Below are 16,899 nucleotides of genomic sequence, written 5' to 3' on the forward strand. Positions count from 1 at the left end.
CTTCCTTCTTCGCCGGACACAGGACTGCTGTCGCTTGCTCCTGCCGCCCCTTCCTTCTTCACTGGACACAGGACCGCTATCGTTTACTCCTGCCGCCCCTTCCATCGAGGCTGACCTGACTGTCACTGACCACACCGATGCTCGGTTTCCCAAGGGTCAGTGTTGTGGCTTTAGGTCTCACATTTCAGCCTTCGATCTGTTTTAGTTGATTCTGGAGAGTGTGAGTGATATGGGCAGAATTTCACTCTGTTGCACGTGAATAGCCAATTTTGAAGAACCATTTACTGGGGATAATTGTTCTGTTTACAACATGTGGTGGCTTTAAACTCAAGAATCAGCAGAACACAGATGTGTGGATTATTGTACTGGCTTATGTAGGACTGGACAATAAAACCACGCTGTCCTCACTACGTGACCCTGTAGTCAGGTCCTGCGAGGCCTAGAGCTTGGTTCTTTGCTCAGAATTCCGTTAGCAGTTTGAGTCTCCTTAGTTCTTCCTCATATGCCTCCAAGTATTTGTTCTAGTGTGTTGAAGGGACTTCACTGAGCCTGTGAATCATTTGTGTAATACAGACATTTTGAGCAATATCAATTTTCCATACAGTAGATTTTTCCAATTTTTGTGCCTTGTTTGTTTTCAATGGTGTTTTATAATTTGCACTGTAGAGGTCTTTTGATTCCTTGGCTAAATGTATTCCTGGATATCTTTTGTAGTTAATAGGAGTATGATTTTAGTCCTTATTTGTTTTCCAGCAAATGAAGTACTGGTATATAGAAGTATTGCTTAATGTTTGGTATTGACTTTATATTCTTTACCTTTACTGATTTAGCTGTCAGTTCTAATTGTCTTATGGGGTTCTTTATTGTAATAAGACTGGCCTAATGCTTTCAAACAGACCAGACCATTTTAAACTCAAATAAAATATTTTACTTATCTCTATGACCTAGGAAGATCAAAGGCAGGTTTCTTTCCTTGGCATATATATCCCTATTTATGTTACTGAGACTGCCCTGCATGCATGCACACTCTACACCTGTTTATGTTACTGAGACTGCCCTGCATGCATGCACACTCTATACCTGTTTATGTTACTGAGACTGCCCTGTATGCATGCCCACTATACACCTGTTTATGTTACTGAGACTGCCCTGCATGCATGCACACTCTACACCTATTTATGTTATCGAGACTGCCCTGCATGCATACACACTATACGCCGAAGCACTGATCTTTGAAAGATCCTAAAGGGCCTCAGAGAGCGGATCCATCACTGTGGGTGAAAGGTCACAGAGCACACGAATACACTAGACACCACCAGGGTGTGTCTCCTAATGGGAACATGTGGTTGGAATCATGAACCTGGAATAAGTGATAACAGTCTGAGCACTGAATATATGTGAAGTGAACTGGAATAAGTGATAATAGTCTGAGCACTGAATATATGTGAAGTCAACTGTAATAAGAGAAAAAAGAGCCAAGATTGTATACTTTCATTTTTCTTGTTACTTTTATATTTTCCTTCTTAAAGTAGTATGTGCACAAATATGTAAAGACTTATATCAATAAGTATAAGGAATAAGCCAAATAAACCACTTTATAAATTAGCTAACATATCTTTTAAGTTTGGTAATTAAAGTCATAAGGTGTTACAAGGATTGCCAGTGTTATAATAAGGGAAGTAAGAGTATTTGGCCAAAAATAATTATAATTAAACATAAAAAAGTATGACATCATAGAGAGAATTTCAGTGATATGTAAGGGATTCATAAAAGGTGACGCAAGTGCCATCTCCTGGTCACCACTCAAAACACTGAATGGGGAGGGCTGGGGAGATGGCGGAGCTGCTCCTCTGGAGAACCCATGTTCAATTCCCAGCACCTACACGTGGCTCACAAGTGTCCTTCCTCCAGTTCCAGGGGACCCAATACTCTTTCTTTCTGAGCTCCCTAGTCACCACGCAGGATGTGGTGCATAAACATTTGAGCAGGCAAAACAGCTATAGACATACAATAAATTAGTTTAAAAAGAAGTGAACAGGGAAATATATTTTTAACATAATCTTCATTTCAACCTAATAGCTGTGAATAACTTGTTTGTGAAGAACATCAAATCTAAAAAGAAAAAAAAGTTAAAGACAAAGAAAAAAATCCAAGTTACGTAAAGATCCCGGCATGTTACCGTGTTTCTGTCATGACCTGCAGGCGTGTATTGCACTACTTGTGAGGACAAAGAGACAGTGGGACTGTCCCTGCCACGTGACGCGGGTAACGTGTCCTGTCACTCTGTGCACAGGGATCACAGGGACAGCGAGAGAGCCCGCCTGGTCTCACTGAGCACGCCAAGTGGGCGATGGCACTATGACAACTACCCTGGCCAGAGGCTGAGGCACTCACTGCTCGCAGTGCCCCGACCCCAGCTCTGTTCTGGCTCCTGGCTTCCCCAGGGCAGCTGAGCTCTAGGTGCCATGGCGTTGCTGTGGGATGCCCTCTCCACTTCCTTTTCCTTCCCCACTCCCATCCAGCTTATTCTTCAGTGAGAACTGAGCAAAATGTCCAAGTTTCCATGTCTGCTTTCCAGGGAACATCACGGAGACAGCCCTCTCCAAAATTCTCCATCCACAAGACAGAGAGGTCATCTAAAAGCACCCAGGGGGCCTGTCCTTCACCTAAGGGCCCACACCAGCTCTTCTCGTCACCCAGATCATCAGACGGTCGGCAGGACACACAGTCCCCACCTGACACTGGACTCCCATGAGTGCTTGCTTGCTAAGCAGGATGCCTCAGGGAGTCTATGCAAGTTATTCCCTTTGGCTGCAATACTCCTCACCAGAAACTGCGCAGTTAACATCAATTCATATGTTCTGACCGCAACTCTGTCTAGCGCAGAGCATGCTCAACCCCATGGCTTGCTTCTTCCTGCTTTTGCCTTTTGCATTAAATGCAACACTTATCACATTCAAAGACTTACACTGTTCTGGAATACAAGCTCCATGGCACGGGTTCTTTCTTCCCTGACATTCCCCAAGAGCTCTGAGACTGCCTGGGACAGAGGCAGCATTCCACAAACACCTACTGCAAAAATCTCTCATTTTCTTAAGGACATCAAGGGAAGAAATTAGCACTGGGCTGCCGAGGCTCACTGGCATGTTAACTTTCAACATGGAGAAGCAAACAACCAATTTGAGCTCTGAGATAGCCACTGAAAGGCAGTTTTACCAAATTGTATTTAAAAAATTCAAAGGTGTCATTTAACTGACATCATTGGACATATACATAGGATTTTTTTTTAATATCAGAAGTAACAATTACTTGCCCACATGTGGAAGAAAAATAATAAATATGCGATATATAAAACAATTACCACGAAATAATCCTTTATCTGTGGAGTCAGTTAACTGATTAAGTTGTAGGAAACTCATTCCAGATGCATTTATTAGCACTGAATGGTGGATATTAATTTTCCTGGTAATATAAAATATGATTAAAATATACTAAATGATTTAGAGTGATTTTTATAAAATATATTTTCTATTTTATTAAAGTGTTTAGAATGATTAAAGTCCATTAAAGATTTAGTGTTTAAATAACTTACAAAATGTGTGAGTTCATATATAGCATGCACAGTCACCCCAGCTATGGTGAACAGCAGTGCACAGTTACCCCAGCTGTGGTGAACATCTGTGCACAGTTACCCCGGCTGTGGTGAACAGCTGTGCACAGTTACCCCGGCTGTGGTGAACATCTGTGCACAGTTACCCCAGCTGTGGTGAACAGCTGTGCACAGTCACCCTAGCTGTGGTGAACAGCTGTGCACAGTTACCCCGGCTGTGGTGAACATCTGTGCACAGTTACCCCAGCTGTGGTGAACAGCTGTGCACAGTCACCCTAGCTGTGGTGAACAGCTGTGCACAGTCACCCTAGCTGTGGTGAACAGCTGTGCACAATTACCCCAGCTGTGAACAGCTGTGCACAGTCACCCTAGCTGTGGTGAACAGCTGTGCACAGTCACCCTAGCTGTGGTGAACAGCTGTGCACAGTTACACTGGCTGTGGTGAACATTTGTGCACAGTTACCCCAGCTGTGGTGAACAGCTGTGCACAGTCACCCTAGCTGTGGTGAACATCTGTGCACAGTTACCCCGGCTGTGGTGAACATCTGTGCACAGTTACCCCGGCTGTGGTGAACATCTGTGCACAGTCACCCTAGCTGTGGTGAACAGCTGTGCACAGTTACCCCGGCTGTGGTGAACAGCTGTGCACAGTCACCGTAGCTGTGGTGAACAGCTGTGCACAGTTACCCCAGCTGTGGTGAACAGCTGTGCACAGTCACCCTAGCTGTGGTGAACAGCTGTGCACAGTTACCCCGGCTGTGGTGAACATTTGTGCACAGTTACCCCAGCTGTGGTGAACAGCTGTGCACAGTCACCCTAGCTGTGGTGAACAGCTGTTCAGAGTTACCCCGGCTGTGGTGAATAGCTGTTCAGAGTTACCCCGGCTGTGGTGAACAGCTGTGCACAGTTATTACACAGTTACCTTCCATGATAACTTTAAACAACTTTAGTTCTCAGATTTATATAAATCTTTAAATGTGATTTTAAATGGCTCCAGGGTTCACAGTGCACCGTGTAAGAAAATCAATAAACCACATTGTTCTATTTTATCTATTTAAATACAGAGGGATTTGAAACAGCTGTCAGTACTCTGCACTAGCGATGAATAAACCATAGCTAGAAAGTTTCTAATTAGCAGCAATTATTATAAAGTGCAGAGCAAACAGGAAATAGAATATAGTCTTAGAACCTCTACTTCTACCTCTTGTTTTCCAAAAGACGCCGAAGGAAGGAATCAGTGCCGAGCTGCCACGGTGCAACTCGGATGTTTCCCTCGACAGGCAGAGCAGGCAGACGGCACAAGCTCTAAAAACAGACTGAACTGCAGGGTTTCTCCCCAGAAAATGCAACCAATCCTGAAATACATGGGATTTCAAGGGACAAGGAGAGCGCTGGCTTCTGGAGAGGAGCAGACCTGTCTGAGTCAAACACACGGCAGAACTGCAATAACGCAGACATCCCAGCACCGCCACAGACACGGGCGTTCCTCAGGGGAATGCCCAGAAAGGAACTCTCCATCGATGACCAGCACAGAAAGAGTCTTCTCAACAGTTCGTAAAACTTCCAGTCCAGTGATTCCAATCCTGGACTCAGCAAAAGTAAACTCTGTCATCAAGACTATTCCCAAGCAGAAACCATCCACATGACTATCGGGTGAGGAACTTCATTTACACATGTAGGGTGCTGGGCACGGTGCTGCACACCCGCACGCTAGACACCCAGGAAGCTCAGGCAGGAGGACTGCACAGCAAATCTGCCTTTAACCGTCTGAAGCACTGCACCCAACACAATATAACTTGTAACGAAACAGAACAAGTTACTGACAGTCCTAACAGAGATGGATTCCCATATTGTAATCTTAGTGAAAGACGGTAATCAGAAAACCTGTATTCCAAGGTCCCATTTATACAAGCTGTCCCAAATAGAAAAAAAGATGTAAAGACAGGAATGGGTTAGCCGATGCTTAGGGCAAGAGAAGTCTAGGGGGAAAATGAGGGTGAAGGCAAATGGGATATTACAAATTAATAATAACCTGGGAAAATGATTATGCAATTCCATGTTTACACTAAAACAATAGAGTATATAATTTAAATGAGTGAACAGCATATTATATGAACTGTAACTCAGCAGGCTTGACCAACACTACCCTCCTTTCAATAGAACTCAAGCCCAGACAAAATGGACTTGCTAAATGGGAGCTAGCATGCAATTAATTCCCCTTTGATATATTGTAGCTAAATTTCTGGGGTGAAGTGGTATCAAAAACACAAAGGCATTCCTGTCGTTCAGAGAAGTGAGCTGCATTACAAGAGAGGAAAACAAGAATCCCAGAGCTGGCCCAGTGCACTTTGGTAGGCTCCAGGAGAGCCCACGGCAGAGCTGGCATCACCTGTGTGATGCCCAGTGCCCTCGGCCAGGCTCCGGAGAGCCCACGGCAGAGCTGCGACTTGTCTTCCCCAGTGTTAAACATGGAGACCACAGGAGGATGGAGGAAAACCGATGACTCTCAGGTCTCCGGGAACACAGAGAAACCAGGCACGCAACTGGTCCGCTGGGAGAAGAACCGGGAGCTTGCACAGACGCAAGGCATCCTTCCCCTGCTGCTGTGTGGCAGGAGAGCTGCAGAGGCGTCCCCAGGCCAGGCCCACAAAGTGACAGCATGGCCTGCGACTCTCCCCGAGCCAGGCACGCAGGCCACTGGACTCCTTCTGCCACCACAGCTGCTGGTTCTGCAGTGACCTCAGCTCATGGGCATCCTGTGATCAGGGAGCAATCGAATACAAACAGGAAGGAAACGACGCTCACAATTAGCTAAACATGCTGTAAAAACTGAGTTCATTTATGGTATCTGTATCAGAACTTACCGTTACTTTTGATATTTGGAAGCAGAAATGGGATCATGCACAAACTACTGTATTAATTTTGCTTGAGATGAGCTAAAGGGGAAGTTATATTAATAACTGAAAGGAGGAACAAGCATTTCTATGCGCCATTGATAAGTATGGGGTACTACGTAAACCAAAAAAGGAAATACACAATACTCAGAAGTGAAGAAATGAACAAGAAAAGAGAATGGTTTCTCTCTGTCTCCCTGCGCACATGCCATGTGTGCACGTGCATACACACACACAGGCGCGCACACACACACAGGCACACACACACACCTGAGTAGCTAAGCAAGCCTTGTGGGATCGTGCTGTATTTCAGTGCAAACATCCACAGAAACACACCGTCGAGTGGGCTGGAGAACAGACAGCAAACAGTCTGCTGCACAAGGGTACAGAGAAACTGCAAATGCAGGGATGTTTGAGCTTAGCAGAACAATCTCAACTAAGAACACAAACTAGGAGTAGAAAATATAAAACAAAATAAAGGTAGACAGTTTTAAACTCAACAAAATAAAATTTAAAGTTAAGAAAGCATCAAAGTGTAGAGAAAAGAAAAATTGGGAAGGAGAAACTCGCAGAGGGCTCTATGTTCAACGTGTGTGCACCTCGTACACCGTCAAGGAGCCACTGAGATACTCCTGCAAGGCCGCTACACGCACCGCCATCCACCCCTCCCGTGCTTTCTCCATCTAGACTTTCTTCTCCACAGCCTACACACATCCCCTACACTGACTTCGCCCATGACATGAACATGCAACCCTGGAGAGTACAGAGATTTAAACAGGTGAGAGTTTCTGCTCGTTTTTAACATGTTTAGAATAACATTATTTGAAACAGGGGACTAAAGCAGAATTAAAGCATTTGCTATACATTTAATTTACACGCTGTGCTTTCTAATTTCTCTCCCAGAAATGAAAGAGATTTACCCACCTTTCCTAACGCCTAATCTTCCATGGTACCTTGTGACCTAGAGTAGGAAAAAATTAAGTACACAGAAGCTACACACTGATCTCTCTCTCTCTCTCTCTCTCTCTCTCTCTCTCTCTCTCTCTCTCACACACACACACACACACACCCCACACACATATTTTGGTTCATCCACAAACTAACCTTTTCTATTTTACTCATGAGGTATATTTTTGGCTTAATTGTTTAAAATGACAAAACTTTGTCCCTACAGACAAAATAAAATATATTTGTACCTATATTTTAGGATGAGTCTATTCTTGCATTCCTTCCTTTCTCTGGGGAAAATAAATCTGATGATAGCATAATTAGTCAAATAGTGGCATTTCTGAGACAGAATAAAAGGTGTTAACTCCAGCATGTGTTACTCGTCCATCTTAGAACTGCACACACTAAGCACACGCTAAGCACACACTAACATGCATGCAATTAAACCAGAATGCCTCAAACAGCTTTGGAGGGTCACCCTTCACAGTCTGACCTTTCCTTTCGAGGTTATGATCTCAGCTTACTTCAGATCCCAGCATCACACTCGACTGCACACACGGTTTTATTTCACTGCTCTCTGTTTCTGCACACGCAACACGGCTGTGTGATAATCGTGCTCCACAAATAAAAATATCTGGTGTGTTTTACACTCGTCTCTAGAAGCTAAACTATGCTGTTAGGATGCAGTTCCTCTCTGCACACCTTTTGCAGCAGATTCTTGCTAATGAAGATGGATGTGAACTGTTCAGCAGGGGCCACAGGGTATTCTGAGAACTAAATGTGCCAGGCACTCAGCTTCTTCCTCTGCAACTACGCCTTAAATTCCTTCAGCTCCGATCTGTCAGGCGAAGGCTGCCAGTGAGCAGTCTGTCACTCTTGCCTGAGCTAATAGACTCTCCAGTGGCTTTTGCTAGGGCTCACGTCATGCCATTAAAACTACGTGCCTTCAAAATACCATCTCGTCAACTCCAGATAATCAGACTCTGTGTGGCTTTGCAAGCAGATGCAGATCAGAGAGGCGGCATCAATATGCAAACCACACTGGCACCTCAGCACCACCGCTCCTACCTCTAAGGGCCCGTGCAGGAAGTCTGTCTGTTCGGCTCCCACTTCCAGCGCTACGTCCACGGAGGCGAAGGGACGGCTGGCCATCTGCTGTCGCTCTCGGAGCAGTTGCTGGAGGGGGTCAAAAGGATGTGTTTTAAAACAGGCTAAAAGCATATTACATGCAACAATGTCTGCTTTCACTTCTGAACAAGTGACACTGAAAACCGAGCAATCTTTTCACATACATATAAATCTAGAAAGCTGAGGGCAGACATCACCGTCTCCCCAGGCCCTGGTTCAACCTCACAGGGGTGAGCAGGCCTCACAAAATGCACCCGAGAGCACTTGGGAAAGCTCAGGTGTGAGGTGCCACTTAAATAAAAAGGGCTGTTACGATGACAGGTAGGTAAGGTTCCCACTCAAAATAACCCAGGCATTTGTCTCAGCAGAAAGGAAAGTATTATCAAAAATGGTTAAGGAGTGAAAATGAAAAGTTGTCATAATCCATTAAAAGAGATCAAGGAACATATATGCCTGCTAAGACTAAGTTTTCTCAGTCGTTAAGGTCCTGGCAGCTGCTGTGGAACCAGCAGGAGCTGTGACTGACCGTCTGTCTTCAAATCTTTAGCCACAGCCTGTGTCCATTATGCAAAGTGCAGATGGTTATGCAGGGGGCAAGGGAACCTGCCAAGGGCCCCTGAAGAGCCACTGGGTATTTGTGCCTGTGCTGGGTTTGCCTAGCTGCAACCACAAAGCATCCAAGTCCCAACCAACCACTGAGCTAATTTATATTTCTGCCTTAACTTGTAATTATAATATTCATTAAGTCATGATAAGAAAAAATTGATGACCGGCACTAGATACCCCAGATCTTGTCCCTCTCATCCTATACAGCTAATAAAATTATTATTAAATATTAAACAGGACAGGCAGTGCAATTAAATACTCTTTCAAATGAGGAGAAAATCATATCAGTGAAGAAGGCAGAATCCTTGAGCACAATGAACGGCTTCATTATTTATGGAGATCTTTAAGATTCCCAGGCATTAGGTGAAAACATTAACTAGCGGTCTCTGAATGCAAATGGCTGGAGCCCTCTGATGCATCATTCATAAACTTCCTCTGCAGACGAGGGAGGAGGACGCTACGGGAAGACGATTCGTTATCTTGCACTTGTGCGTTAACACGTATGACACTGGGCACAGCAGTAATTTAAAGTTTAGGTTTTTTATGATTAAGGAGAGCATCTATCTGATGATGTTATATGGAATAGGAGTAAACTGGTAACAAGTGGTAGCTTAACTTGTTAACTTACATTTTGTTTAAGTGATGAATCCATGATAAATATGAAGCATAGAGGTGCATAAATTAGAAATGACTCGCTCTCCTAGAATTTCACCCTTGTATTAATTATGACTGTTAACAAACAGAAACTTGGTCTGAAGCACTCTCCACAGAAGTGGCTAAGAACATCCGTGCAGCAGGCAAACATGGTCTCGTTTCCAAGCAAGCACAGTCAGGAAAGAAGTGGTATGGACTTCTGCATTCTTAGCAGAACATCACAGATGCCACCTGGCACATAGGACTCCAAATATAGCTGCACAATCTACTTTTCCAACAGTGATACACGAGAAGATGTAAATTCCAGTTTATGTCCCCACAGAATCGTCTAGGATTTATAATTAATAGTGTCCTCTCTTTATCTCCCTCTCCTTGGCTTATAAATGATATCTCCCGCGACAGAGGTCTTCATAACGAAAGCCCTGGCGCCGCACCTGTCCTTTGCTGGATTCTAAACAAAGGATTTACAAACTATAATTCATAAACATCCACTGCCACAAAGTGTGATGCCACAGATAACTACTCCAAAGCCAAGCAAACCGGAATCGGGCGGCACAGTAACGCCAAACCTCAACATGGAAGGAAAAATCTGCGGCTGACACTTGTTTAATTTTGAACATTTATCTGTAAAATGCAAAGCACATTTTAAGACTCTGATTTGTTCTGTGAGCTTTGAGTTTAATTGCTTTAAAAGAGCCGAGTGAATGTATTCTGGGCCACTGAGTGGGGCTGAAGGTCTCGTTCAGGTGCATAGCGAGTTTCTGGCTGTGAACCTTGGGAGAGAAAACTGCTTCCTCACAGCGCGCTCCGCTTTGGTGTGACGTGCTAAAGCAATAAAGTAGAAGATACAGCAATTATCTTTCCCGCTCGTTTCTGGGTCTCCACATTGTCCTTAATGATTGTCCCTGCCAATTAGTAACTGGATTCCTTCCTGTCTCAATTCTGTCAGGACAAGAGATACGGCCAAACTTTGCCGACAACCTAAGTTTTGAGAGGCTTGTCTAAGTAACCCAGCCTCTGACATCAGAAGCCCCACACTTGCTGCCCTCTTCATTCTTAGCTGTCTGATGCCAACAGAGGATTTAGACCTCACGAATCCTTGATTTTCTCATCTGCACAGTGTGGGTGATGGCCCCTAAATCTGTCCCTCAGAGGACCTGTTCAAAACCGCAGCTTCTCTACTCAATCTCTATTGGACCCTGACTAAAAAGTTTAGCCTTTCAAACAACTTGTTTGTTCTCTGTACACGATGGGAATGACTATTACCTTCCTGTTGAGAGGCTGGGCCAGAACGGGATGCCCACAGACGGCTCAGCACAGAGGCTTCTGGCCACAAGTGCTTAGAATTACTGTGCTGAACTTAAAGCACTAATTTCATATTTGAAGATGGCATCTAATTACCACAGTCCCATTTTCCTCAGCACGGGTGACACATTTGGCTGTTCTAGTCCGCCTTTTACCAAATGTTGCATTATGAGACAGTTGGAAATGTCATTATTGAAGCAGATTTGGAACGGTTCTCTGCCATTTGTGACTAAGAATGATAAAACCCAACCAGAAAACGAAGAGAAATATAAAATACTTTCTTAAGACATTCTGAAATTTATTTTCTGTGGTTCCGGTTTTGTGTGGCAGTTGGATATTTGTATGTCTATAAGAATACACACGCAGATGCATCCGCTTTATATGTGATGTGATACCGCCAATTATCCAGCAGAACAATAAAAACCACAGAACAACTGATCACAACACAGTGGATGATAATCATGTCACCACACATGTTGCTGCTAAGAATATTTAAAAATTAAAGAGATATACTTTGGATCATTGATTTGACCAAAATACATCTTTTAATATTGAATATCGTCTATAAAATACACTATGAATTAAAAATTACTATGAAAATTCAGGCCTAAATTTGGCAAATTTTACATATATATACGCATCAGATGTATACATCTTAAATGAATAAAGATAATTCTACTTAATACTTGATTCTACTTACTTAATTCTACTTAATATTCTGTGTCATTATCCAGTTCCTATTAGCTGCCTTTCAAATTCTGCAAAGCATGTGAGTATAATAAATTCTAGGCTAGTCTACCTGAAAAAGACACAGTAAGAAACACAGCTGTTCTCACAGCTCCTACCTCTTCCTGTTATGTTCAGGTCCCCAGATATCCTTCCTATCACACCCAAAAGTCCGTCTGTTCTCCTCCTAATAATTACCTCTCATTCCCTCTCCCATTCTCTCTCTCTCATGTTTAATTTGAGAAAGAGCTTTACACAGCAGCCAGGCTGGTCTGGAATTCATTAGGTGGCCCAAGCTCACCTCAAACTCAGAAATCACCTACATCAACCTTACAAGTACACTGAGAGCCCAGAGGTGGTCAGCCACACCTGGCTCACTCTCCTGTGAACACTTATTACTTAAGTGTGACACTAATTCTTCATATCTCCTTACTTCACTAGGGTCATCTTAAAGGCAAAATATTTATTTTTAGCTAATTCTCATCCCTCAAAACACTTAGTTGAAATTCAATTTTATTTGTTTAACAAACAATGAATTTGAAAATAACAAAAAAAATCTAAATTTTCTACTTAGAAATGTAAGTTAGGACACATTACAATATCATGATGTAATTATGATCAACCATATAAAGTTATGACACATGTTTTGGTATTATATTATAGTATATTCAGGAATATCTTTTCAAATGAGAAGTTTCAAAGACTGAGTTTCAAATTTACGGCAGGTTTCATATTGTTCCTCATCTGCCTTCTTGCAACACTGCAAAGATAATGGGAGACAATCCAAAAAGTCATCACAATTATTCATTCATAATCCTAAGATTCCTGAAAAGATAAGGAAGTCATCAAAGAGACTTTGCAAACCCTGATGAACAAACATTTTGAATTCCAGTCTGCACAACAGTCTGTGTGAAGGGTGTTGACAATTAGTGCAAACACACCAATATGGAGGAAACAGCACAGGCCAACTGTGACTCTGTCCTCTCAGGGTTCCCATGAAAGGGACAGTGAGTGCCACTCAGTCTCACCAAATTGGGAACAAGGGTGCCTACCACTTTCCAGCACTAAGTCTACAAGGCGCAAGGCTCAGACTCCATCTTGGTCCACGGTCTTTATGCTTTTGCTCCTCTAGTCTGAAGCTGATTTTCTAGACTCTGAGCCAGCACCCATGGAACCATCATAACAGACACCCTCGTTCAAGCTGTCTGGATTAATCTTTTCCATGCTTCTAGACTCTTCAGACCATGCAATGTGATTATTCTCAATATACGTTTCTGAAAGGAAGATTTTCTAGTGGCTTCCTAATCGTCTACTCATTAACTCTAGTAAAACTATATACATTCACTAAAGTCCAAAAATGAACTCAATCTTTATTTATTATATGAAAAAAAGCTGCCCATAGTTGGTAACAGCAAGACTATAGATTTTCCAAATGGGTTCTTCAGACTCACAGGGTCATATTTGAGTACCACAAGTCATTATTCCATTACTATTGTGAGCTTGCTACCAGAAGAAAGACAAGAATAAAGGTTGTTTCCACATCTTCTTTTAGAACATAACAAATAGAATAATAATAGCATATCAGCTAGCATATACACTCAAACATAGCTCATCATGGGTCATGTCAAAGGTGTGAAGGTAAGTTATGAATACGTGTAGGAGGGAAGCAGACCGTGGCCCAAAGTAAACATGCTGTAACTCAGGCTTCACACTGAAGAGGACACGGGGATCTCCCTGGGAGGGGGAAACAGAATAGATTTTACAGGTGAACTGGGCGGGGGGGGGGGGGTAGGGACAAGAATGGGAGCATCTGATGTGGAGGGGGCAAGGGGTTGAGGAAGCAAATGCAGGGAGAGGCAGCTGGAATTGAGGGGCATTTGAGGGGTAATATGTAAAATCAGTGTAGTGGAAGCATCCTAAAAGATATGAAGGCAAGTGGAACCCATACCCAAAACACAGTTCGGGTGACCAGGAACCAGACCAGATAACCCAGAGACCTAGGATAAAACCAAAAACGCTACTGATCTAAAAAAAAAAAAGTTTCTATAAAATGACTGCTAAAAATATTCTACTATACTCATAGATCAGTCCCTATCATCAGAGAAGCCTCCTCTGGCAGCAGAAAGGAACTGATGCAAAAACGCACAGCTGGACAGTACATGGAAGGAGGGCCTAATGGGAGGTCTCCATCAAATCCCTCCCCTCAGAACTCAGGGAAGCCTGCTGAAGAGGAGGTGGAAAGAGTTTCATAGCCAGAGGGGATGGAAGACACCAGGAGAACAAGGTCCTCTCAGTCAACTAAGCAGGCTCATATAAACTCCCAGACTAAAGCAGCAAGCACAGGGCCTACATGGGTCTGCACTACATCATCCGCATGGATGTTATAGGTTTCAGGTAAGTATTTTTATAGGACTCTGGCATTTCTGATGACTGTACCTACTCTTGGGGCTCTTTCCCTTCTGTTGGGTTGTCTTGTACAGCCTCAATGGGATGGGTTTTGTTTAATCTTGTTATATTTTTATTTATTTATTTTTGAGGAAGTGTTTCGCGGTGTAACTTTGGCTGTCCTGGAACTTACTCTGTAAACCAGATTGGTCACGAACTCAGAGATCTGCCTGCCTCTACCTCCCACGTGCTGGGATTCCAAGTGTGTACCACCACTGCCCAGCATGATCTTATTATATTTTATTTTATCATGCTGGGTTTGATTTCCTGGAAGACTGTTCTTTTCTAATGAGAGACAGAAAGGGAATGGAACTGGAAGGATGTAGAAAAACTGGGAGGAGTAGAGGGAAGAGAAACTATAACCAGAATATATTTTATGAGAAAAGAATCTATTTTTAATAACAGGAGAAAGTGGAAAAGAATTAAGAGGCAAATAAATGCAAACGTTCATCAGCAGAGGCTTCTGTTGTCAGTGGACAACACTGGCCACACGACTGTTTCTCCCAAACTGCTGCTATAGTTTCCTTTCCACTGATGGATGGGTTCTGGGTGGTGGCAGCAAGAGCTCCAGAAAGGGGGTCACGCTGCATCCTTCGTCGGGAAGCAGAGGGAATCGATGCTTGTGCTCACTACCACCCTATTCTCTTTGCATCCAGTCTGGGGTTCAGCCCAGGAAATCGTGCTATCCACTTTCAAGGTGAGTCTTAGAAAGTCCTCACAGGCATGCCATGGCCAGCTAATCGAGACAGCACCTACTAGGACTCCAGTTCTCTGTGTCTCCAGATCCTGTCAAACTGGCAACTGAGATTAACAAGCATCCCTATAAATTATCATACATACTATAGAATTTGCTTGTATTTGGTAGCACTTCTTGCTCTATTTTGTAAGATCAGGAACAAATAGGTTTGGAAGGAATCGGGAGTGGTAGCATTTCTTACTCTATTTTGTAAGATCAGGAACAAATAGGGTTGGAAGGAATCGGGAGTTTTCCATCTCTGACACGCTCCACCACAGCCAATTTCTACTCCTTGTTTACTGTGTGCACAGATTTCATTCATAAAGGAAGCCTAAGTGGGAACCTTTCATCTAAGTAAACAATTTGCATTTTCATTAATAGTGAGGCTAATTTCCATGCAAAACATTGGTTAGGTGGATGGTGTTCCCGTGTATGCTTATTCTATACTTGGCAGCATTATTTTGTCCATCAACAATAAAGAAAACTGCTCATCATGTCTTAGCAACAAGATGTCTACATATATTAACAAAAAGAAGCTAATTCTCAAGTCTTGCTTCTGTCTCAAGAACTCACTAAGGAACGGAAGCAGAGGACACTCTTCCTCACTGGGCATTGTTCAGGAGAACCCTGGAAAGGATGAGACGCAGACTCAGAGCGGATTTCCTTCCTCTTCTGGAAGAGGTCTTCCCTTTGATGGTGAATGGACTCACATTCGGACTTATTTTGTGCTGAATTTTTTTTTACTATAATCATTTACTAATTCAACAAACATATCTTTATATATATATATATATTAAATTTATTTATTTATTAAAGATTTCTGTCTCTTCCCCGCCACCGCCTCCCATTTCCCTCCCCCTACCCAATCAAGTCCCCTCCCTCCTCAGCCCGAAGAGCAATCAGGGTTCCCTGCCCTAAGTCCAACATATCTCATGTGATCTACTGTGTACCAGTTGTTGCTGTCAGAATCGATGTGGGAGGTGATCTCGAGTCTATCTACCAACTTATTCCACACTAACAAGTAGAGGTTCTTCTGCGGCATCTCTGGGAGGTGGAGGCAGGGCGATTCTGCTTCTAAAAGGATTGCTTATGTTCTCCGAAGTTGAGAGCAAGAAAGCTTCCAGAAGAATCTTAGCAGGCAAAACCCTAACTGCATGTCAGCACACTTCACTCTTGTCACCGCTCTCTAGTACCCCCACCCCTCCCACCCCTCCCTCACCCCTCCCCCACCCCTCCCTCACACTCCCACCCCTCCCTCACACCCCCACCCCTCCCTCACACTCCCCCCTCATGCCCCTGCCATTTCTCTCTCTCGGAGCTGGCCTCAGTCAACAGGCCTGCTAGACAGCCTGTTGAAGGTTACTTTATGCAATTACAAAATCAAAATGCAGATTTAAAATCCTGTGTGTCTTTGTGGACATAGATGTGATCACTGACAGACTCTGCCAAAGATGACCTTATGTCAGGACAGAAGAAATCACACTGAGAGACTATACACTGAAGAGAGGCAGAGATCAACACTGCCTGCTGAAAGACTACACTCTCTGGGGCACAGTGGAAGTGTAAGAAAGATACTGAAAGACACAGTTTCTGACTTGCCCCCTTCTTGTAAAGCAAAAGCGAACTACAAAATGCATACTGCCCATTTAAAAAATTATTGCTACTTAAAATCATATTTGATGTCATATACAAGTTGTGCCTATTTAACTTACTTTATAAAAACAAATTATTACAGAAAAATTTGTGATGGAAGACATAAAATGGCTGGGCAGAGAGAAAGTGACAAGAAATACTGCAGAGAGAGAGGAAACAGGATTGTAGAGAAGATGGCCCCCATTCATCCTGGA

At 43.3% G+C, this 16,899-nt stretch overlaps 1 protein-coding gene across 2 annotated transcripts in view; it reads right to left on the bottom strand.

Moving 5' to 3' along the window:
* Positions 1–16,899, bottom strand: part of Atrnl1 (attractin like 1) — a 561,295-nt gene that overhangs the window by 203,292 nt on the left and 341,104 nt on the right. Inside the window, exon 27 of one of the 2 annotated variants that reach the window (XM_041661190.1) lies at positions 8,521–8,628. The exons of the other annotated variant lie outside the window; for it this stretch is intronic. Coding sequence (XP_041517124.1) covers positions 8,521–8,628 — 108 coding nt within the window. The remainder of the gene's footprint in view (positions 1–8,520; positions 8,629–16,899) is intronic. 2 annotated transcript variants of the gene reach the window in all.

Source organism: Microtus oregoni, unplaced genomic scaffold, assembly GCF_018167655.1.
Source record: "Microtus oregoni isolate MIOR12 unplaced genomic scaffold, Mior012 000012F_ref0000307, whole genome shotgun sequence".
Classification (NCBI taxonomy): domain Eukaryota; kingdom Metazoa; phylum Chordata; class Mammalia; order Rodentia; family Cricetidae; genus Microtus; species Microtus oregoni.